The sequence below is a fragment of the Oratosquilla oratoria genome, chromosome 38, assembly GCF_046742065.1.
Source record: "Oratosquilla oratoria isolate Oo_2021 chromosome 38, ASM4674206v1, whole genome shotgun sequence".
In the NCBI taxonomy this organism is placed as follows: domain Eukaryota; kingdom Metazoa; phylum Arthropoda; class Malacostraca; order Stomatopoda; family Squillidae; genus Oratosquilla; species Oratosquilla oratoria.
The window spans coordinates 13,084,365-13,107,686 of NC_134814.1; the positions used below are offsets into that span (position 1 = coordinate 13,084,365).

Below are 23,322 nucleotides of genomic sequence, written 5' to 3' on the forward strand. Positions count from 1 at the left end.
TTGCCTCTCTCATCTACACACTTCTTCATGTGTCCTCTCCCAATCCTGGAAGACCTCCTCAAAGTCCTTTTTCAGTAGTCCCTTCAGGTAACTTTCTGATGCCTCTTTCAGCTACTCTATTGACTGGAATCTGGTTCCTAGGCTGTCTTTCATGCATGGGAACAGGAAAAAGTCACAAGGGGCTAGGTCAGGGCTGTAGGGTCGGTGTTGTACCACTTTCATTCCCCTGTCAGCCAGCCATCCAGGTGGTCACCAGCATCGAGTTATGCAACATTCCACAGGAAACTGCCTCTGGTCATCGCAGAGGATCTTTGGCACGACCTTGGCACAGACTTTGCGGAGGTTCAGATCTTTGGTAAGAACCGTCTCTACTGTGCCAATACTGATACCAACAGCTTCAGATATCATCCTCACAGATATTCAACAGTCTTGCATCACTAACCTTTGCAGTTCCTCAATGCTTTCCTCCTTGCGTGCACTTTTCGGTGCTCCAGATCTGGGTTCATCCTCAACCTGTTCACTTCCTTCAGAAAATCTGTTAAACCACTGATAGAAACTTGCTTGGCTCATCTGTAGATCCCCATAGGCCTCCTTTAACATTCCATAAGCTTCTTGTTTAGTTTTCTTAAGTTTAACACAAAATTTGATGGCATAATGTTGCTCCATGTTTCCCTGCATCTTAACAAGTGTTCACAGATTGGCAAACTGAATCAGACTGGTTCCACAACGTTCACCGCTGCACTCAGGCCTACAAATATAGAAAGTTGCCAGTTAGTCATTTTATAGAATATATGTGTGTGTACTTCGCCATGAAGTAGTATTTTGATCAAATCATATTTAATGTCCCACCTGACATTTTCTCATTACTTATTTTACAAATCTTGTATATATATATATATATATATATATATATATACATATATATATATATATATATATATATGTATGTATATGTATATATATATATATATAAAAGTTTACCTGTCTATATCTATCTACTTATTACCTATTTACATTTTATCCTTTGTCTCTTCTGCTTGTTTGATGGTGGATGCCTTTGGTCTGGCAGGGGCAGCCTCAGGCGGGAATGACGGAATGACTTCAGAGGAGCGGGAGGCTGAAGAAAACAAAACAAACCTGCTGCACCAACGTGATACCTACTACGCCACTGTCAGGAAGCCCCAGCCAGTTCCAGCTACACTAGAACGCATCCCAGGTGATTTTCAAGGATTGGTTGGCTACATGTTATTGTGGCAGAGTAGCATGCAGTTGATACTTTAGGGTCTATATGGGGCGCCCCTATGGACCAGAACCATACATCATTTTGTCTGTTATAGAGGAAAACTCTATCCATAGAGAAATGCCACTTTTATACTATGACTGTCACTCTGTTATGCTGTCCCCCAACCCTTTGTTACTGTCCTGTACCATTTCTCTGAATATTCATTTCCTCTATTCGCCTACCCTGTGGTGGGGGAAGAGAATGCTACCACCAAGTCCTTCCACTTGAGTCGTAAGAGGCGACAAAAAATGGGATGGGGGATGGGATTAGGAGTCCTACTGCCTGTAGCCCCAAAGGGGACGTTCCTAAAAAAAGTAAAGGCATAAGAGGGTCAGGGAGTTTTCCAACCAGTACCCTAAGGTTTTGGTCTTTTAATGTGCATGGATGTGGTACAGATGAGAGTAAAAGGGAAGAGATAGGCAGTATGTTTGCGAGAAGAAAGGGAAGGGTGAGTGTGAGTTTGGGAGTGTAGCTGGGAGGTACTCAGGAGTGAAGAGGGGATGAGGGAGAGAAAGGGTGGCTATACTAGTAAGTGAAGAGATAAGTGTGTAGTGGAGTGGAAGGAAGTTTCATCAAGGTTGATGTGGATGAAAGTAAAGCTGGGAAGGGATATGTGGGTTTTTGTAAGTGCGTATGGGCATGGTAGTGAGAAGAGCGTAGAGGAAATGGAGGCTTTTTGGGTAAATATAAATGAGTGCATAGAGGGATTAGGGAGAAATGTCAATGTAGTTGTATTGGGAGACCTTAATGCTAGGGTAGGAAATGAACCAATAGATGGAGTGATTGGGAAGTATGGAGTTCCAGGTAAAAATCATAGTGGAGAATTGATGGTGGAGATGTGTCTTGAGAGTTGATGATAGCAAATACAGTGTTTAGGAAGAAAGTCAAGCATAAGTACACATGGGAGAGGGTGGTGGATGGAAGGGTGGCAGATAGAGCATTAATGGACTATATAGTGGTGACCAGGAGTATGGTAGGAAGAGTTAAGGATGTACATGTTCTAAGGGGAGAGAGTGGGGGAATATCAGATCATATTCTGGTGGAGGATAAATTGAGAGTGAAAAATAGGTGGAGAAAGAGGAAAAGGGTAGAAGGTAGGGAGATACTTAGAGTGAACTGCTTAAATGAGAAAAAAAGAGGAGAATGAGTATAAGAAGAAACTGAGAGAGGAGTGGGAGGGAGTGAAGGATAAAGTAGAACTAGGAGTGGAAGAGGAATGGGGATGGTTCATGGAGGGAGTCATAAGGTGTGCAAAGATGGTGTGTGGAACAAGGAGGGTGGGAGGAAATAGAAGGAAGGGTAGTGAGTGGTGGGATGAGGAAGCAAAGAAGGGTGTAGAAGAGAAGTAATGGGCATTCATAGATTGGCTACATATTAGGACGAGGGAATCATATGAAAGGTACAAAGTAAAGAGAAGGGAAGTTAAGCATAAGATAAAGGAAGCAAAGAGGAGAGCAGATGTGAAATGAGGTAAGAGTATGACAGAAAATTTTGAAAGTAATAAAAAGATGTTTTGGAAAGAAATTAAAAGAGGAAGAGGAGGCAAATCAAGTAGAGAAGAAAAGGTAAAAGGTGCAGATGGAGAGATGATAATGGAAGAGAAGGCAGTGAGAGGAAGGTGGGCAGAGTATTTTAGGGAGTTGCTAAATGTGAAGGAGGATAGGGAGGGAAAGGTAGTTGCAGTGGGAAGTGCTAAGAAAATGAGAGTGATGAGTGAGGAAAATGGAGGAGAAATAGGGAAAGATGAAGTGAAAGCAGCTATTAAGATGATGAGAACAGGTAAGGCACCTGGGTTGGATGGATACCATGCAGAATGTCTGAAGAAAGGAGGTACAGTTATGGTGGACTGGCTGGTGAGGTTATTTAATGTTTGTTTAAGAGAGGGTAGAGTGCCAGAGGACTGGAGGAGTGCCTGTATAGTTCCGCTTTACAAGAGAAAGGGGGACAAGTGTGAGTGTAGTAGTTTCAGAGGGATCGGCTTGTTGAGTGTAGTTGGGAAGGCTTATGGTAGGGTCTTGATTGAGAGGATTAGGAGAGGAACAGAGGAAGTAATTGGTGAGGAACAGTGTGGTTTTAGGACAGGTAGGGGTTGTGTAGATCAGATTTTTGTGGTAAGACAGATATGTGAGAAAGCTATAGGAAAAGGTAAGGATATTTTTTAGGCTTTTATGGATCTGGAAAAGGCTTACGACAGGGTAGACAGGAAGGCACTGTGGGAGGTACTGAGATATATGGGATAGGAGGAAAACTGTAAAGAGCAGTCAAGAGTTTTAATGAGAGTGGTAGAGCTTGTGTTAGGATTAGAAATGGAGAGAGTGAATGGTTTGAGGTAAAGGTGGGACTTCATCACGGATGTGTTATGTTCTCCTGGCTGTTCAATCTATACATAGATGTAGTGGTGCGAGAGGTGAATGCAAGGGTAGTGGGTCAGGGGTTGGAGATGGTTAAAGAAAATGGAGAAAAGCGGTAGGTGAGCCAGTTGTTGTTTGCTGACGACACTGCGCTTGTAGCAGGATCAGAGGAGGGATTGAGGAAGTTAGTAACAGAGTTTGGGAAGGTGTGCAATAGAAGAAAGTTGAAGATATATGTGAGTAAAACTAAGGTAATGATATGTACAAGGGGAGAAAGTGGCATCAGATTGGAAGTAAGTACTAAGGGAGAGAGACTGGAGGAAGTGGATAGTTTTAGATAATTGGGTGCGAATGTGGCAGGAAAGGGAGGTAGAATGTAGATTGAGAGAAGCGAGTAAATGCCTTGGTGGATTAAAAAGTGTAATAAGAAATTGACATCTGGTAATGGATGCTAAGAGGAGGTTATATGAAGGAGTGATTGTACCAACAACACTGTATGGGGCAGAAACGAGGAACATAAGAGAGGAAGAGAGGAGTTTGAATGTGTTTGAGATGAAATGTCTGAGAAGTATGATAGGGGTCACTAGGCTAGATAGAGTGAGAAATGAGGAGGTGAGGAGAAGAACAGGAGTGGAAAGGGAGTTGGGAGATAGGGTTGATTAAAGAGTATTAGGATGGTTTGGACACATGGAAAGAATGAGTGAAGAAAGACTAGTAAAAGAGGTGTGGAAGGCAGAGGTGGAAGGATCGAATATGAGGGGACATCCTAGGATGAGATAAATGGATGGGGTGAAAGGGGCATTACAAAAGAGAAGAATGTCTGTTGAGGAAGGATGGGAGAGGACAGAAGATAGGGGTGAATGGAGAAGGATTGTATATGGATGATGCTGTGATGCATGAGGGGGAGTAGGTGGGGGATGGGGGGAGAATGTATAAGAAAAAAAAATTGACGTAGTCCGAAGGGATTTCTCCCTGTCTTCTCCTTTTCTGCATGGGGTGGGGTCGCCGAATTTATGAAGCGGCCTTGCTGTGGATGTGCTGTGTCTTGCGACACTGCTTCTGACCCAGGGCAGTGGACAGGATGCAGGGATGACCCATCATCCAGGAGGTGCTAAGATAAGAGGGAGGGTGGAGGGGAGTGGAATATGTAGGGAATGGAATGGGTGGGAGTGGTTTGTATGCCTTTTTCTTTTTGGCTACCCCTCGTGTAAGGGTGAAAAGCCTTTGGTATATGTATGTATATATGGTTGGCTGTGTCAGGTGTAGTGGTTAGGGAGTTTCTGACTTGGAGGTTGCTATGGGTAGGATATGATTGGGAGGTCTTGATTGGAGGATTAGAAAAGAACTGATGACTGACAAGACACCAAGATGTGGTCATCCTGGCTGATAATCCAATTAGTTGTTTTGTAAAGGATCTCTCATATGTTAGTCTTCAAATGTATTTCCTTAGCTTAACTGAGTGGATTTTATTCTGTCATTATTATCAACCATTCCATCTGTTGCCCCAGCTCTCTCTTGCAGGGAAGTATGGTCCTCAGTAAACTAGCCACTATGGCCACTGGTTTAGCCCATAAGTTACCTAATAAAAAGAGGCCTTAAGGCTACTAGGCAGCACTTTAACCTGCTCAGCTACAGAGACTACAAAAGTAGTCTCTGAACTCGAAATGCTACTGGTTCCCGAGATTAGGAAAGATTGCTATCTGCGACCCCATTTCCTTTTTCACCAGAGACCCAAGCCCGCTAGTAGGAGAGGGTAAAGATATGAACAGATCCCTTTCACACTTTGTTCAGAGACTTTTGTAGTCTTTGTAGCTGAGCGGGTTAAAGCACTGCCCAGTAACCTTATGGCCTCTGAGCAGTAGGTTTGAGTCCTACACGTGACGGTCATAAAAATGATCTGATTGATGTCACTGTCCATTAGCAAATTTCTCACATGGTTACAGTGGCAAAGTGTGAGAGGGATTCGTTCCACATTTTTCCCCCTCCTACTGGCTGGCTTGGGTCTCTGGTGAAAAAGGAAATGGGGTCGTAGATAGTGATCTTTCCTAGCCTTGGGAACCAGTAGCGTATTGAGTTAAAAAAAATGTATAGGCTCTGTAGATGAGTGGGTTAAAATGCTGCCCAATAACCTTATGGCCTCTGAGTGGTAGGTTCGAGTACAACATGTGACTATCATAAAAATTATCTGATTGATGTTGCTGTCCACTAGCAAATTTTTCACATGGTTACAATGGTGAAGCGTGAAAGGGATTTGTTCTGGTCTTTACCCCCTCCTACAAGTGGGCTTGGGTCTCTGGTAAAAAAGGAAATGGGGCCGCAGATAGCGATCTTTCTTAATCTTGGGAAGCAGTAGTGTTTCGAGTTCAGAGACATTTGTAGTCTCTGTAGCTGAGCAAGTTAAATTGCTGCCCAGTAGCCTTATGGCATCTGAGCTGTAGGTTCTAGTCCTACATGCAACGGTCATAAAAATAAAAATTATCTGATTGATTTTGCTGTCCAGTAGTGAATTTCTCGTCTTTACCCCCTCCTACTAGCAAGCTTGGGTCTCTGGTGAAAAAGGAAATGGGGTCCCAGATAGCAATCTTTCCTAATCTCAGGAACCAGTAGTGTTTTGAGTTCAGATACTTTTGTAGTCTCTGTAGCTGAGCAGGGTAAAGCACTGCCCAGTAGCCTTATGGCCTCTGAGCGGTAGGTTCGAGTCCTACATGCGACAGTCATAAAAATGATCTGACTGATGTCACTGCCCACTAGGGAATTTTTCACGTGGTTACAATGGTGAGGCTTGAAAGGGATTCATTCTGGCCTTTACCCCCTCCTACTAGGAGACTCGGGTCTCTGGTGAAAAAGGAAATGGGGTCGCAGATAGCAATCTTTCCTTATCTCGGGAACCAGTAGTGTTTTAAGTTCAGAGACTATTGTAGTCTCTGTAGCTGAGCGAGTTAAATTGCTGCCCAGTAGCCTCATATCCTCTGAGCGGTAGGTTCAAGTCCTACATGTGATGGTCATAAAAATTATCTGATTGATGTTGCTGTCCACTAGCGAATTTCTCATATATATATATCAATAGGCTGCTTTTTTCCTCCTTATGAAAGAGGTAGCCATCCTGTTAACTATATGTAAGCACAATTAGGTGAATGTACATAGAAATGCACACACACACACAAAATATAAAAATAAACCAAAACTATTCTATAGATATGTGAATCGTAAACTTAAAAAAAAAAAAAAAACAGATGGTGAAATTATGCCATGGAAATATAGAATATACAGAAGATTTAGAAATGGTTGAAATCATGAACAACCACCTCAAGTCAGTTTTCTTTAGAGAAAAAGTAGAGCATTGGGATGAAGGAAGTGAAGTACAATTCCCCCCCTCCCCCCATGAGGGAAATAACAATAACATAAAAAGAAACAATGGATCAACTAACGAACCTTGATGTCAGGAAATCACACAGCTCAGACAGAATTGCAAATTGGATACTAAAAGAACATAAAGAAGAATTAATGGACAAAATATATAACATAATAAGTTGCTTACTCAAAGAAGGAAAAATACCAAAGGACTGGAAAAATGCTAACATTGTTATATATTATATAAAGGAGGAAACAAAGAAGAACCAACAAATTATAGACCGGTCTCTCTTACAAGCACTAACCAAAATTTGTGAAAAAATAATAAAGAATAGATGGATAAAACACCTGGAAGAAAACAATATAATAAACATGAGACAATTTGGATTCAGACAGGGCAGGATCATGTGCCACAAACTTAATCTGTTTCTACTCAAGACTAATAGATATAATACAAGAAAGGGATGGATGAACTGGTTGTGCTTTCCTAGACTTATAAAAAGACTTCAACAAAGTACCACTGGAAAGCATAGGAGCAATTCTAGGTAAATTACTAAACTGGATGGAGGATTTCTTGCGTGGCAGAAAAATGAGGGTAGTGCTCAAAGAAAAGAATTCATCATGGGAGGAGGTGATTAGTGGAGTTCCACAGGGATTGGTATTGGCTTCAATAATGTTTGCTATTTAAGTGAATGACATGGATGAAGATGTGGATTGTTACATGAGCTTCTTTGCAGATGATGCAAAATTGCTGAGGAAGGTGAATACTGAAACAGATTGTGAATCACTATAGAGGGACCTAAACAAGGTTTGGAAATGGAGCCAAAAGTGGGAAGTAGACTTCAACATAAAGAAATGTAGCATAAAAGAGAAAAAAAAGTATCAGGACAATATAAAATTAGAACAAAGGAAGTAAAGAAAGTGGGATCTGAAAAAGACCTGAGAGTAATTATCTCAAATGACTTGTCCCCTGATAAACAGATAAACAAAATTGTCGAAGAATCTTACAACTTGCTAAGATCAATAGAGGTGGTATTTACCAATTTAGACGAAGAAATTGTTAGAAAAAATTACTAGTCATCCTAATAAGGCCTAGACTGAAGTATGCTGCGACATTGGTCACCTAGTACCAAAAAGAACATAAAAAAAAATGAACGAATACAGAGAGCGGCCACGAAAATGGCCCCAACAATTTCATATGAGAAGAGACTGGCTACATTGAAACTACTGACTTTGGAAAAAAGAAGAGAAAAAGGCGACCTGCTGACCATTTACAGAATCATGAAAGGCAAGGAAGTCCAAGATAGAGAGGACTTATTATATTGGGATAAGAGAAATACAAGGAGACATGATAAGAAACTCAAAAAGGATAGTTATAGAAGAGGCCTGAAAAAAAAAAGTTTTCCACACAGAGTGGTGGATATCTGGAACAAACTGGATAAAACAATAGTGTGTGCAAAAATTATACACAAATTTAAGAGTAAGCTAGACAATAGTACAAAGACGGGACACCTCAAGCATAGCTCCCCTTCCCATAAGATACAACTAGGTAAATACATACACAGATATACAAAAATAAAACATAAAATTTATCTCTATTTTCTTCCCTTCACAGAATACTCTGAGGACATCTACCCCTATGCCACTTTCCAGCTTGGGGCTGGGGGTGAGGGGCGGGGCAGCCACGATGACTCATCCACAGTGTCAACCAAGTTCCAGAAGTTTGTTTACAATGATCCACGCTATGGAGTCACAGAAGCTAGACCTGTATCGTCGGTAAGATTGTTACATAAATATATTCTTACTCAGTAGGAGTTCCCAAGGGCTGTATCATTAAACCTTACTGTATATAGAGTTTGGGGAGCACTTTTCTGAATTTATTGTGTATATGAAGCCCCAGTTTTTACATTCAGGAATCAAATTATATACTATACTACTTATTTCTAGATGAAAGTGTAGCTTTGCAAGATGTTATAGATAATACAGGGATTTCTCGATTTATGCAAAGGATACATTCCTGAAGGGATCACATAATGTAAAAATCACATAAAGTGAACAGTTAAATTTTACTATTGCTTATTTGATTTTTTAACATTGTATTATTCTAAATAATCCATGTTGTATGAAAAAATTACTAGGTTTTTTACCTTGTGTTATTCCAAAATTACATATTCTACATACATACATATACCAAGGCTTTTCCCCCCTTACAAGGGAGGTAGCCAAAAAGGAAAAGGCATAAAATCACTCCCACCCATTCCATCCCTGAATACACTCCACACCCCTCCACCCTCCCTCTTATCTTAGCACCTCCTGGATGACGGGTCATCCCTGCACCTTGTCCACTGCCCTGGGTCAGAAGCAGTGTCGCCAGACACAGCACATCCACAGCAAGGCCGCTTCATTAAATTGGCGACCCCCCCCCTCTCCGTCCCCCCATTGCATAAAAGGAGAAGACGGGGAGAAATCCCTTCGGGCTGCGTCAAATTTTGCTCACACATACTACCTCACCCCCCATCTCCCTGCCCATTCCACCTCATGCATCACAACATCATCCATATACAACCATTCTCCATTCACCCCTGTCTTCTGTCCTCTCCCGTCCTTCCTCAACAGACATTCCCCTCTTCCCCAAAGCCCCCTTCATCCCATCCATCCACCTCATCCTAGGATGTCCCCTCATGTTCACTCCCTCCACATCTGCCTTCCATACCTCTTTTACTAGTCTTTCTTCACTCATTCTTTCCATGTGTCCAAACCATCCTAATACTCTTTCATCAACCCTATCTCCCAACTCTCTTTCCACCCCCGTTCTTTTCTCATCACCTCTTCATTTCTCACTCTATCTAGCCTAGTAACCCCCATCATACTTCTCAGACACCTCATCTCAAACACATTCAAACTCCTTCTCCCTTCCTCTCTTATGTTCCATGTTTCTGCCCCACACAGTGCTGTTGGTACAATCACTCCTTCATACAGTCTCCTCTTAGCATCCATTCCCAAATGTCTATTCCTCATTACACTCTTCAATCCACCAAGGCATTTACTCACTTCTCTCAATCTACATTCTACCTCCACCTTCACTCCACCTTTTCCTGCCACATTTGCACCCAAGTATCTAAAACTATCCACTTCCTCCAGTCGCTCTCCCTTAATGCTCACTTCCAGTCTACTGCCACTTTCACCCCTTGTACATCTCATCACCTTTTACCCACATTTATCTTTAGCTTTCTTCTATCACATACTCTCCCAAACTCTGTCACCAACTTCCTCAGTCCCTCCTCCGATCCTGCTACAAGCGCAGTGTCGTCAGCAAACAACAGCTGGCTCACCTCCCACTTTTCTCCATTTTCTTTAACCATCTCCAATCCCTGACCCACTACCCTTGCATTTACCTCTCGCACTACCCCATCCATGTATAAGTTGAACAGCCAGGGCGACATAACGCATCCTTGACGAAGTCCCACCTTTACCTCGAACCACTCACTCTCTCCATTTCCAATCCTGACACAAGCTCTACTACTCTCATAAAAACTCTTGACAGCTCCTAGAAGCTTTCCTCCTATCCCATATATCTGCATAACCTCCCACAGTGCCTTTCTGTCTACCCTATCATAAGCCTTTTCCAGATCCATAAAAGCCCAAAAAACATCCTTCCACCTTTCCTATAGCTTTCTCACATATTTGTCTTACCACAAAGATCTGATCTATACAACCTCTACCCATCCTAAATCCACACTGCTCCTCACCAATTACTCCCTCTGTTCCTCTCCTAATCCTCTCAATTAAGATTCTCCCATAAGCCTTCACAACTACACTTAACAAGCTAATACCTCTGAAATTACTACATTCACACTTGTCCCCTTTTCCCTTGTAAAGTGGAACTATACAGGCACTCCTCCAGTCCTCCGGCACTCTACCCTCTCTCCAGGAAACATTAAATAACCTCACCAGCCAGTCCACCATCACTGTGCCTCCTTTTTTCAGACATTCTGCATGGCATCCATCCAGACCAGATGCCTTACCTGCTCTCATCATCTTAACAACTGCCTTCACTTCATCCTTCCTTATTTCTTCTCCATTTCCTCACTCATCACTCTCATTTTCTTAGCATTTCCCACTGCAACTATCTTTCACTCCCTATCCTCCTTCACATTTAGCAACTCCCTAAAATATTCTGCCCATCTTCCCCATACTGCCTTCTCTTCCATTATCATCTCTCCATCTGCACCTTTTACCTTTTCTTCTCTACTTGATTCGCCTCCTCTTCCTCTCTTAATTTCTTTCCAAAACATCTTTTTATTACTTTCAAAATTTTCTGTCATACTCTTACCCCACTTCACATCTGCTCTCCTCTTTGCCTCCTTTACCTTTCACTTTACCTCTCTTTTCTTTTCTTTGTACCTCTCATATGACTCCCTCATCCTATTTCGTAACCAATCTGTGAAAGCTCGCTTCTTCTCTTCTACAACTTTCTTTGTTTCCTCATCCCACCATTCACTACCCTTCCTTCTATTTCCTCCTGTCCTTCTTGTTCCACACACCATCCTTGCACACTTTGTGACTCCCTCCTTGAACCATCTCCATTCCTCCTCTACACCTAGCTCTACTCTATCCTTCACACCCTCCCACTCCTCCTTCAGCTTCTTCTTGTACTCCTCCTTTTCCTTTTCATTTAAAGAGTTCACTCTAAGCACCTCCCTACCTTTTGTCCCTTTCCTCTTTCTCCATCTATCCTCCACTCTCAACTTACCTTCCACCAAAAGATTATCTGATATTCCCCCACCCTCTCCCCTTAGCACATGTACATCCTTAACTCTTCCTATCATAATCCTATTTACCACTACATAATCCATCAACGCTCTATCTACCACCCTTCCATCCACCACCCTTTCCCATGTGTACTTATGCTTGACTTTCTTCCAAAACACTGTATTTGCGATCATCAGCTCTCTTTCTAGACACATTTCCACCATCAACCCTCCACTATGATTCTTTCCTGGAAATCCACATTTCCCAACCACTCCATCAATTGGACCATTTCCTACCCTAGCATTAAGGTCTCCCAGTACTATTACATTGACATTTCTACCTAAATCCTCTATGCACTCATTTAAATCTATCCAAAAGGCCTCCCTTTCTTCTACACTCTTCTCACTGCCAGGCCCATATGCACTTACAAAGACCCACATCTCCTTTCCCAGTTTCACCTTCATCCACATTATCCTTGAGGAAACCTCCTTCCACTCCACTACACATTTACCTATCTCTTCACTTACTAGAATAGCCACCCCTTCCCTCCCTCGCCCTCTCTTCACTCCTGATAACCTCCCACTTACACTCCCAAACTTACACTCGCCCTTCCATTTCAACTTAGTTTCACTCAAAGCCAACACATCCATCTTTCTTCTCACAAACATACTACCTATCTCTTCCCTTTTACTCTCATCTGTACCACATCCATGCACATTAAAAGACCCAAACCTTAGGGTGCTGGTCCGAAAACTCCCAGACCCTCTTATGCCTTTACTTTTTCATCTAGGAATGTGCCCTGTGAGGCTACAAGGAGAAGGATGCCTAGTCCCACTCCCCGTCCCTTTCTTCTCGCCTCTTACGATCCAAGTGGAAATACTTGGTGGCAGTATTCTTTTCCCCCATCACAGGGAATTCCCCCACAGCAGAAAATGAATACTCAGAGAAAAGGTACAGGACAGCAGCAAGGGGTTGGGGGACAGCATAATGGAGGGACAGTCATAGTATAAAAGTGTCATCATTTCTCTATGAAGAGTTTTCCTCTATCATAGACAAAATGATGTGTGGCTCTGGTCCATAGTGGTGCCCCATATAGACCCTAAAGTATCAACTGCATGCTACTTTGCCACAATAACAAGCAGCCAATACCCCAGACGAAGTATTCTAAACACGCCTAAATTAAGAAATCCCTGTACAGTATGATGAATGATTTACACTATGAAATGATGTCATGATGTATTTCATTGAAATTGTGTGAGAGGATTAAATGTTAGAAGTTTATTAAAAATGCAGTCATGGGTCTGATTAAGACAAATTTTGCTAGTGGCAAAATCTAGGCTATTCAGGGGTTTATACGAGTATAAATGTTGACCCTGCTAAAATGTCTTTAGTATTTTATATACAATTAAGTCACTTCTAGTATTTGAATTAGGCTCTAGTGGGTGTTTGCTTAAAGATATTACAGCCTTGAGACCACTAAGAAAGTCTTTCTCACACAATAGAAGTACAGTACCTACTAAGATGCTCCCTAAAACAACCTGTCACTCCTTCAGCATTCATTAACCCTAATGCTATGGCTTTCCCTTCCATTTTAAATGATTCTTTGCAATCACTTTTTCTCTTTCCCCCATTCACTGCCCATTTTAATTTTTATGTACATCGACTGTAGCAATACAGAATTGGCCTGGCAACAGAATTAAATTGCTTCAGATACAACCACTACATAAATGCAAAGCACCTTATATTCCACTATGCCACATTTTACTTTCCTAACAGTCATACAGAATTTCCTCACTGAGTTACTTAAGGGCTGTGTCTGTTTTTCTAGTAGCCACAGCACTCTTGCAAGAGAGCTTCAGGAAAACATTATTTCTGCATTTATTTTATTGTTCTCATAGACTTGTCCCCACACATGCTTATTAGATACTACAGTCACATCTCTTTGTGCTTTTTCACTCCAACTTGTTTCCTCTCATTCCTTACATCTATTTGCCCCTTACCTGTATTCCATTACACATTCATACAGCTGCTTCTCAGGGTTGAGGACCCTTTGGTAGCTGGCCAAGCTGTCAAATTGTTACTCCCTGGATCATGTAGCAAATTATTTGTAGGAGGTGAAGTTATTAGCATTCAATACCCTTTATCCTTTCTAGCATGCCTCTTACAACTCACAAAGAATACATGGATGTCACTTTTACTGACCCCAACCACAGACCTACATATGGTGATAAAAGAAAGATTAAAGGCAGGTAACAGAAAAACTCTGTAGCTGAAGTTAGAAGTGACTTGGCATTCCACCAAAAGAAACATAGATCTGACATATGCATATACCAAAAGGCCCTTATCCACCATGTAATCAATGTATATATATAAATGTCACTTAAGTCCTTGAGTATTCACTTCATGATATTTATACATACATATGTGATGTGATATGGTTTAACATCACAAACTCCCCCCTATCAGAAGGGTAGGACGGTACCCTTCACACAGGGATTTGTAGCTTAGAATTTAATTAACCATGCCCTTGGTTCTACTTTGCCGGTGGCAGGATTCGAACCGCCTTTCCCTCGACCTTCGCCGCAAATCATGACGCCCTAACCCGCTCAGCCAGCAAGCTTCCTATACATACATATGCCAAGGGCTTTTTACCCCTTACAAGGGAGGTAGTGATTGGATGTGGGGTTATCACAATCTTACATATTCCTTACCTATGAGTAGGGAAAAATATTAGATAAACCTGTGTGTTAATCCCATTCTCATCATGGATGTGTGGAGATCTTGAAAGACTGTTGTCTTCAGTGGGTTTTATTTACATCCATGTGCCATTGTGCGAACCATAGGTACAAAAGGTAAACAAACATACAAATGTGCCATGTAGCACATGAGCATTGCGGCTGTCTAATTTGATCCTATTTATAATGAATCAAATAGCTATGCATGAACATCAAATATCAAATACAAAACACTTCCTTTCCCCCTTAAAAAAAATTTTGAAGCCCAGAATACAAATATATGATACCCAATCTCTTACATGTTACAAATCAAGGCGAATAAAAGGAACTCCTTTCTTAGCCCTGGCAGGAATATTGGGAATACCTAAGAAACAACTGGTTCATTGATATGATCGTAATTGTTAGTCTTGACCTCTGGTTGTATAGGGGTAGCTGAAACTGCCATAGGCTCTTTAGCAACTTCCATAGAAGTATCATAGCTATTACCGAATGAAAGAATTAACCGATCACTTGTACTTGATAACACTGGGGAACACTCATTTTGTTGCATTTAAAAAAAGACTTTTCTATAGTCAACTTGAGTGTGCTGATTTCAAATCTGAAGTCGGGTTTTGTCTGCAAGCTACAGATTTTATGCAATTTGACATTTTTATTTATTTTTTAAATTTTCGTTATTATAGGAAATTGCAATATCAGCCCACAATTCTTTTGTTCACTTGAATCTTAAAACAGTATGAAAGCCATTTCTGTACATTTATTAAGGCAAAAGAAACAGAACATTAACAGAACATCTATCCCAAAGTTAGATTAGCATCCTTCAGAACATCACCACAGCTGATGGAAGCTTATCAATTTCTTTGTGTATTTTTTTCAGGCAGGAATTTGCGTTTGTAACTTTTGCGTTTGTACATTTCATCTGGGCAATTTCGTTTAATGCTCCAGCAGTAGTCAGCTTCATACTTTTGTCCCAGCGCCCTTGGTAGCGTTCTTCCATGATCTTTAGGTCTTGGTGGAATCGTTCTCCTTGTTCGTCACTCACAGCCCCCAGGTTGTCAGGGAACTGATCAAGGTGGCTGTTCAAATAATGAAGCTTGATGCTCATGTTGCACCCGAGATCACGAAAAGCGAGGAGCATTCTGTTCACAAGTTCACTGTAGTTCTCCGCCTTATTGTTTCCAAGGAAGTTCTGAACGACTGCCACAAAGGATAACCATGCTGCCCTTTCTAAAGCGGTCATCTTAGCAACAAACTGATCATCACGAATTAGGGTTCGAATCTGTGGGCCATCAAACACGCCTGCTTTGATCTTCTCAAATGATAACCCTGGTAAAGCTGTGATGATGTGTTGGAAACATTCACCTTCGGTTTCCAGTGCCTTGACAAATTGTTTCATCAAACCTAATTTGATGTGAAGAGGAGGAAAGATGATCTTATCTCTGTTTACAATTGGGTCTTGTATGATATTTGGCATGCCTGCTTCAAGGGTGTCACGAATAGGCCAGTCCTTCTGGACCCAATGTCTGTCTCGTGCTCGGCTGTCCCACATACAGAGGAAACATGGAAACTTGGTGAAACCTTTCTGTTGTCCAAGAAGAAAGTTGACCATCTTTAAGTCTACACAAATTATCCAATTGTGCTCATGATACTTTAATAAGTCCATGACCATTCTCATATCATCATAGTCTTCCCACAAATGCACTGAGTGACCGACAGGTACTGCTCCATAAACATTGCCATTATGTAAAAGAACACACTTTAGACTGCATTTTGAACTGTCTAAAAAGAGTCTCCATTCAGCAGGACTATAGTAAGGTACACCCAGTTCTTTGAGAAGCCCTGGGATGTCATGGCAGTAAACAAACTGTCTGTCTTTTGAAAAGAAGGTCACAAAATGCTGGTCACGCTTTCTGAAATATGATACTTTAACAGAGTGATCAACAAGATTTCTGCCTTGTAATCTTGATGCCAAAAGCTCTGCTGCTTTCTTTGAAAGACCTAAATCCCGCACTAAATCATTCAGTTCAGCCTGGGGAAGAGGCTTAGGGACGGGGAAAGGTTCAGTGTCTGAAGAACAGTCCTCCGATTGTGAACACTTTTCTGACAATTCACTGTCACAACTGTCTTGCTGGCTTGTATCATGTCCAATGTCTTTATCGTCCAATGAAGGCAAGCCTTTGAAAACTGGAACAGGTACTTCTTCAGAGTGCGGAACAGGCCGAATAGCTGAGGGAATGTTCGGATACGTAATCTTATGTCGGTTTTTCTTCCCAACACCCGTTGTGTTTACCATGCAGAAATAACAGTCAGTTACATGGTTGGTGGGTTCGCGCCAAATCATTGGAACTCCAAAAGGCAGACCTTTGCGTTTTCCTTTGGTCCAGTCTCGAAGCATTTCCTCACAATTGTGGCACACAACATGAGGAGCCCATTGCTTGTCTTGATCACCAAGATGAACTTCAAAATATGCCTTGTAGGCACGCTTGACGAACGAGGATATGTTACGTCTCTGACGATTGAGTGTGTAGCATCCACATATGTAGCAGAAGGCATCAGGCTTGTTTCTGCAATGATGTCTCATTCTGGAAGCCATGTTTGAACTGAAACAAAAGAAGAATGATCAAAATATTAGAAGCTATCTATATATATGGACGTTAAAATGCTTATACATGGTGTACGCAAGTTCACATATGTACAATTTCATTAACCTCAAATTGCATACAAACTAGAGCTTGTAGAGAAAAACTAATTTCAGATTTGAAATCAGCGCCTAAAACTCTTTCAAAATCCGTTAAAATATCCAATGCAACTCAAAGTTACTGAAAAAGTGTTCCCCTGTGTAATCCATATTTCCCAGTCTACTTGTAACTGTACCTGGAGTCCATTTCTCCTTTGTGCCATAGCCGTACCATAACTGGTGAGGACTCTGGAAACTCCCCTACTTTCTTCTGACCTCTTGAGTTGTTCCCAGCATACATGTTCCATTTTACTTTAGAAGATTGGTAACAGTAAATCAAGTTTATTTCTAAGTCTTCTTTCCATCAAGAGCTGTGAAGATGGTACTCCTGTAGCAGCATGTGGAGTAGTTCTATTCATTAAAATAAACTTAGGTATACATGAGGTAACATTTGGTACAGTAGCCTGCCTTCATTTCGTATTGTTTTTTAAAGATTGCACAAAGTAGCCTGTCTTCATGTCATATTGTTTTGAAAGATTGCACAAACCTTTCAGTCTCTTCATTAGTGGCTAGATGATAATGTACCGACAAAGTATGATATATACCATTTACAGTTAAGAAATCCTGAAAATCCTGAGAAGTGAACTGGGATCCATTGTCTGATATAATGTATTTTGGCAGTCCACACTTGGCAAATACTGTCATCAGAACTCTAATAGTGGATAAAGCTGTAGTGGACTGTGTTGGAATTACCTCAGGCCACTTACTATAAGCATCTACTACAATCAAATAAGAATGACCTGAATATGGACCTGCATAATCTATGTGTAACCTTTGCCATGGGTATTTGGGATATTCCCATGGATGCAAATGGGACCTTGCTGGTTCATTCAGTGAAGGGCAGAGAGGATCTCTGGGGAAATGTATTACTTGACATGACCATAGAACATACAATGACATAATGGGTCAATGAAAATACCAGATACAGAAGTAATAAAGAACCGTCAAGACTGGATTTAAGTTGTACAACAGAACCTGAAATTATGGATGAAATTGAATACAAGACACCATTAGGAAAGAGCGACCACATATGAATAAAGGCTAAAATAAAGGAAGAAAAATATACTGTGACACCCTTTACAGGCAGATGATGTGTTTCAATCAACAAAACACTATTTTCATGTACTTCTGCTGCCTTGTCGACTGGTAGTCTGGAGAGTGCATCTGCACTCCATATCTGAACAGTTTGCCTGTACTCCATTGAATAATTGTATGCTGATAGTATAACTGCTCATCTCCCATCTCCCCTAGGAATGCTACAGCCGAAACAGGGTTTTCCCACAAATCCTCTATGGTGTGTATGTTGTGTTGTTTGCATGTGTGATTGTGTATAATACAGTCTTCCATGACGTATTGATTAGTATGGGGTGAAGTGTTACATCCTGGGCATTAGTCCACAATGTGGTCATCCAGTCTCTTCTGGTAGCTTAGAAGGGCTGGATGGTGGCTGCATCGCAGTCTGGCCAGGTGGACTCTGTCCTTTCATGGGAGAGAAGATTCAGAGCTGATATCAGGGGGTCTGGCATGCAGCAATGTGTTGTCTTTTAGTTTGTTTATGGAGTAGTGAGTGATGTGATTATGAATATGTTTCTGGAGGCTGGTATTTGGTGGTTTTGGAGGAAGAGAAGAGAGTATTTGTGTGTGATATAGATATTTGGGTATATTTTTTATATTTCTTTGTGTGTGGGTGTTCTGCTAAGTAGTGTAGTGGGTGTGCTGTGTTTGTGGAGGCTGCAGCAAGTGTTTGTGTGCCTCTCATGCCAAAGTAATCTTTGACTTCAAGGACTTTTGTTTCATAGTGTAGGTGGTCTGTAGGTGTTGTATATGTGCAACCTGTAATTGTATTTAATGCTTTGTTTTGTATGGTCTGAAGGGGCTTAAGGTGTGTCTCACTGAGATTAGGTGCCCATGCTGGACTCACATAATTCATCACTGAGCATATGCATTGTTTGTATGTTGTAGTATTAGTTTTTTTGTTTTGTCCAAATGTTATTCCAGTGAATGATTTACGTGCATTAAGTCTAGTTGTGCATTTATTTTTTATGTTTGTGATGTGTTGTTTAAATGACATGGATGTATCATATGTTACACCAAGAATTTTCGGGTGTGTGTGTGTGTGTGTGTGGTATTAGAGTGTTGTTGACATAGAGTTGAGAGATGTATTTGTGTTCTTTTGTCCAGTTGGTAAGAAGTGTTGCTGTAGGTTTGGCTGGGGCTATTTTGAGTCTGTAATAAACCATGTGTTGAGTGTATCAAGGTATGGCTGTATTATTTCTGGGGCTTTGTGTTACAATGTGTACATGTGATTGTTATGTCATCTGTGTAGGAAGAAATTTGTATTTCTGAGGTGTCTGGTGTGGGTTTATCATGCATGTATAGATTAAAAAGTGTGGGGATAGAACAGAGCCCTGTGGTACTCCATTCTTAATGTTTCTGATGTGCAATGATTGGCCATTATATGATACATAAGCATTTCTGCCTGCCAGATAATTGGCCAGCCATCTTATGGTGTTATTATGCATGTCAGTGCAATATATTTTGTTTGTTAGTTTGTGGCAGGGGATAGCATCAAAAGCTTTACTAATGTCTAATGTTATAAGAAGTGTTCTGTGATGGGGCCTATCTGAGTTGATGCCACCTGATATTCTTTGCATGAGGTTTATTAGAAGAGTGTTTGTGGAGTGTAGTTGCCTAAAACCAAGTGATTCAGCAAGGGGAATATGTGGTGTGATGAGTTGAAGTATGAGGCATTCAATGACTTTGGAGGGGGTGCAAAGAAATGTGATTGGGCAATGTGATGTTGGGATTGTTGGGTATTTATTGGGTTTTGGGATTGTGATTATTTTCCCATGCTTCCAGATGTCAGATATAGTGTTGTGTGAATAGCTGTATTTACCTAGTTGTATTTACCTAGTTGTAATATACGGGAGGGGAGCTATGCTCGTGGTGACCCATCTTTGTATCTCTCCGCATCAAGTTTTATCTTAAAATCTTGTATGGTGTTTGCACATACTGTTTTGTTGTCTAATTTGTTCCATGTATTAATCGCTCGGTGTGGGAAACTGTTCCTTTTCAAGTTTTTTCTATAACTATCTTTTTTCAGTTTTTTTCTGTGTCCTCTCATTTTACCGTTGTCCCACACTAACAGGTCATTCCTGTCTAAAACTTCCATTCCTTTCATTATTCTGTAGATAGTCAGCAAATCTCCTCTTTCTCTTCTTTGTTCCAGAGTTGGTAGGTTCAGTTTGGATAGTCTTTGCTCATATGTTAGTTCAGCGAGAGTTGGTGCTAGTTTGGTTGTCGCTCTTTGTAATCTTTCTAGTTTCTTAATATTCTTTTTGGTACTGGGTGTCCAAATTGATGCCGCGTACTCAAGTTTTGGTCTTATTAGTGTAGTTAGTATTTTCTTATATTATTTCTTCATCCATATACTGTAAGTAAATGCCACTTTGATTGACCTCAATAAATTGTAGGTTTCTCCAAATATTTTATTTATATGTTTATCAGGTTTCATGTCTTTTCCAATCATCACTCCAAGATCTTTTTCAGAGGTTTTTTTTTTTTTATTTTTTCCCAATTCTGTGCATGTATACCTTGTGATCCAATGTATTTTAGGTGGATGTTACATATGTTGTCAGGGTGACAGGCTGATGAGTGCTTGAGGTTATGTGTTATGTGTTTTGTCTGACTGTCTATGAAGAGTGTATAGTCTGAGTCTGTGGGAAAGTCTTACTTCGAATGGTGCCTTGGGCATCAGGGTGAGGAGTGACATGGCTTGTCTGTGCAAAATGATTAATGAGTGTGAGAGCATGTTGTGTTACTGTTGGATAGTGTAATGCTGCTGAGTGTTTTGTACAATTTGCTGGTGGTTTTGTGATCAAGTGTACTGACAAACTTTTGCCAAATTTTGTGTTTTTTGTTCATGTATTTTACTGGTAATCTCTGCGTTTAGTGTTTGGATGAGGAAGTGATAAAAAAAAAATTGACTTCACTAATAAGACCAAAACTTGAGTATGCAGCAACACTATGGAACCCAGTACCAAAAATAATATAAAAAAAAATTAGAAAGAGTACAAAGAGCAACAACAAAACTGGCACCAACTCTTTCCAAAATGACATATGAACAAAGACTGTCCAAATTAGAATTACCAACTCTGGAACAAAGAGGGGAAAGAGGAGACCTACTAACTATCTATAGAATTATGAAGGGAATGGAAATCTTGGATAAGAATGATTTATTGAAATAGGACCATGGAAAAACAAGAGGACATGAAAAGAAACAAAAAAAAAATAGATAATTACAGAAGAGATCTGAAAAAAGATGGCTTCCCACACAGAGTGATAGATACTTGGAACAAATTAGGCAAAGAAACAGTGTGTGTAAACACTATTCAAGATTTTAAGAAAAAACTTGATGCTGAGAGATACAAAGACGGGTCACCATGAGCATAGCTCCCTTCTCGTATAATACAACTAGGTAATGCTCTAGTTATCTCTTGTGCTTTGCTTAGCTTTAAATCCTTTTCTCGCAGCTATCTCTTCCTCAACTCCAAGGAATTGCATATGGCAATTATTTGATCTATAATTATATCATTAGCATCATGGAATTGACATGTAGATGCTAACTCATGCAACCTTGTGACAAAGGTATCTATTGACTCACCTTGCTCCTGTCTACATTCCCTGAATAGGAATCTTTCATACCTCTTGTTTGCATGTAGAGCAAAGTATTGATTTAGACACCTTTTGGCTGCCTTATTATTATTATATGATGTATGTAGCATTGCAAGTGTTTTACACTTCTTCACCCACATGCAAGAAAACAGCTTTTCTTTGACTTACATCTTTTATACCTGTGGCGGCAAGATTTGGTGAGCCATTTCTTCCATTAATGGGCAACTGTAGCTACTTTTGCCTTGACCACAAATGGCTGAGGAACTAGGACATTTAAAACAATCTTGTCCTCTGTTGATTGGTGACCTTTTGGCTGCCTCATTATTATTATATGATGGATGTAGCATTGCAAGTGTTTTACACTTCTTCACCCACAACATGCAAGAAAACAGCTTTTCTTTGACTTACATCTTTTATACCTGTGGTGGCAAGATTTGGTGAGCCATTTCTTCCATTAATGGGCAACTGTAGCTACTTTTGCCTTGACCACAAATGGCTGAGGAACTGGGACATTTAAAACAATCTTGTCCTCTGTTGATTGGTGAGCTTACCAAGCCTCTTTGGTGCCAGTCTCATGCCCTGTATCCTTGTGAGGTTTGTATCTCTGTGGTTCATCTTGGTTCTACCTCATGGGGTTGTTGCTCTGCCTCGTGGGATCATTGTTCAGCCTCATGGGGTTGTCTCTTGACTCATTCCCAGAATGTTAAATATGGGGGATATCACAACCATAAATATTTCTTACCTGCATCTTGTCCACTGCCCTGGGTCAGAAGCAGTGTCGCAAGACACGGCACATCCACAGCAAGTCCACTTCATTAAATCGGCGACCCCCTCTCCGTCCCTTCATGCAGAAAAGGAAAAGACAGGGAGAAATCCCTTCGGGTTGCGTCAATTTATTTCTCGTATATACTCCCTCAACCCCCATCCCCCATCCACTCCCCCTCATGCATCACAGCATCATCCATACACAACCATTCTCCATTCACCCCTGTCTTCTGTCTTCTCCCATCCTTCCTCACAGCATTACCCATAGATTAGTCATATATGAGCTCTGAGCTCTCTTCCAGGAGGGAAATAGCTGTTGATCATAAGTCCAACATGTGATCCAAGACCATGGTGAATCACATACAGAAAACATCTCGCATTAAGATAGCCCACTTAATGCAACATAAAAATAATCCCAGTAGTATTCTACTTTCCATTAACCTAACCTGTCTCCAGTACCCTACTCAGATTACAAAATAAGAACTCCACAATAGACTGCCAAGTTCTGTACAAGACCAAATTCCCATAGAAATCAATCCAACAGAGAAATCATTTACAAGACAAAGAACTGCACTAACATGTCTATGTTCAGGTTACCACCTCCAGTTGCCCCACATGCAACCACTACACAGAAGATACAACATGCCTCCTACTATTCTACCCTACATAGACACTTTC

The 23,322-nt window shown here is 40.9% G+C and overlaps 2 protein-coding genes and 1 long non-coding RNA gene across 8 annotated transcripts in view; 2 read left to right on the plus strand and 1 right to left on the minus strand.

Moving 5' to 3' along the window:
• The window catches only part of LOC143019972 (uncharacterized), a 400,229-nt gene that overhangs the window by 147,663 nt on the left and 229,244 nt on the right, over positions 1–23,322 (minus strand). The gene's annotated exons all lie outside the window — the stretch shown is intronic.
• LOC143019740 (serine protease ndl-like) overlaps positions 1–23,322 on the plus strand; it is a 232,041-nt gene that overhangs the window by 143,658 nt on the left and 65,061 nt on the right. The gene's annotated exons all lie outside the window — the stretch shown is intronic.
• The window catches only part of LOC143019968 (cell adhesion molecule Dscam2-like), a 115,034-nt gene that overhangs the window by 88,839 nt on the left and 2,873 nt on the right, over positions 1–23,322 (plus strand). For all 5 annotated transcript variants that reach the window (XM_076176025.1, XM_076176022.1, XM_076176024.1 and 2 more), the window contains 2 exons: positions 1,070–1,216; positions 8,600–8,760. In XM_076176025.1, coding sequence (XP_076032140.1) covers positions 1,070–1,216; positions 8,600–8,760 — 308 coding nt within the window. The remainder of the gene's footprint in view (positions 1–1,069; positions 1,217–8,599; positions 8,761–23,322) is intronic.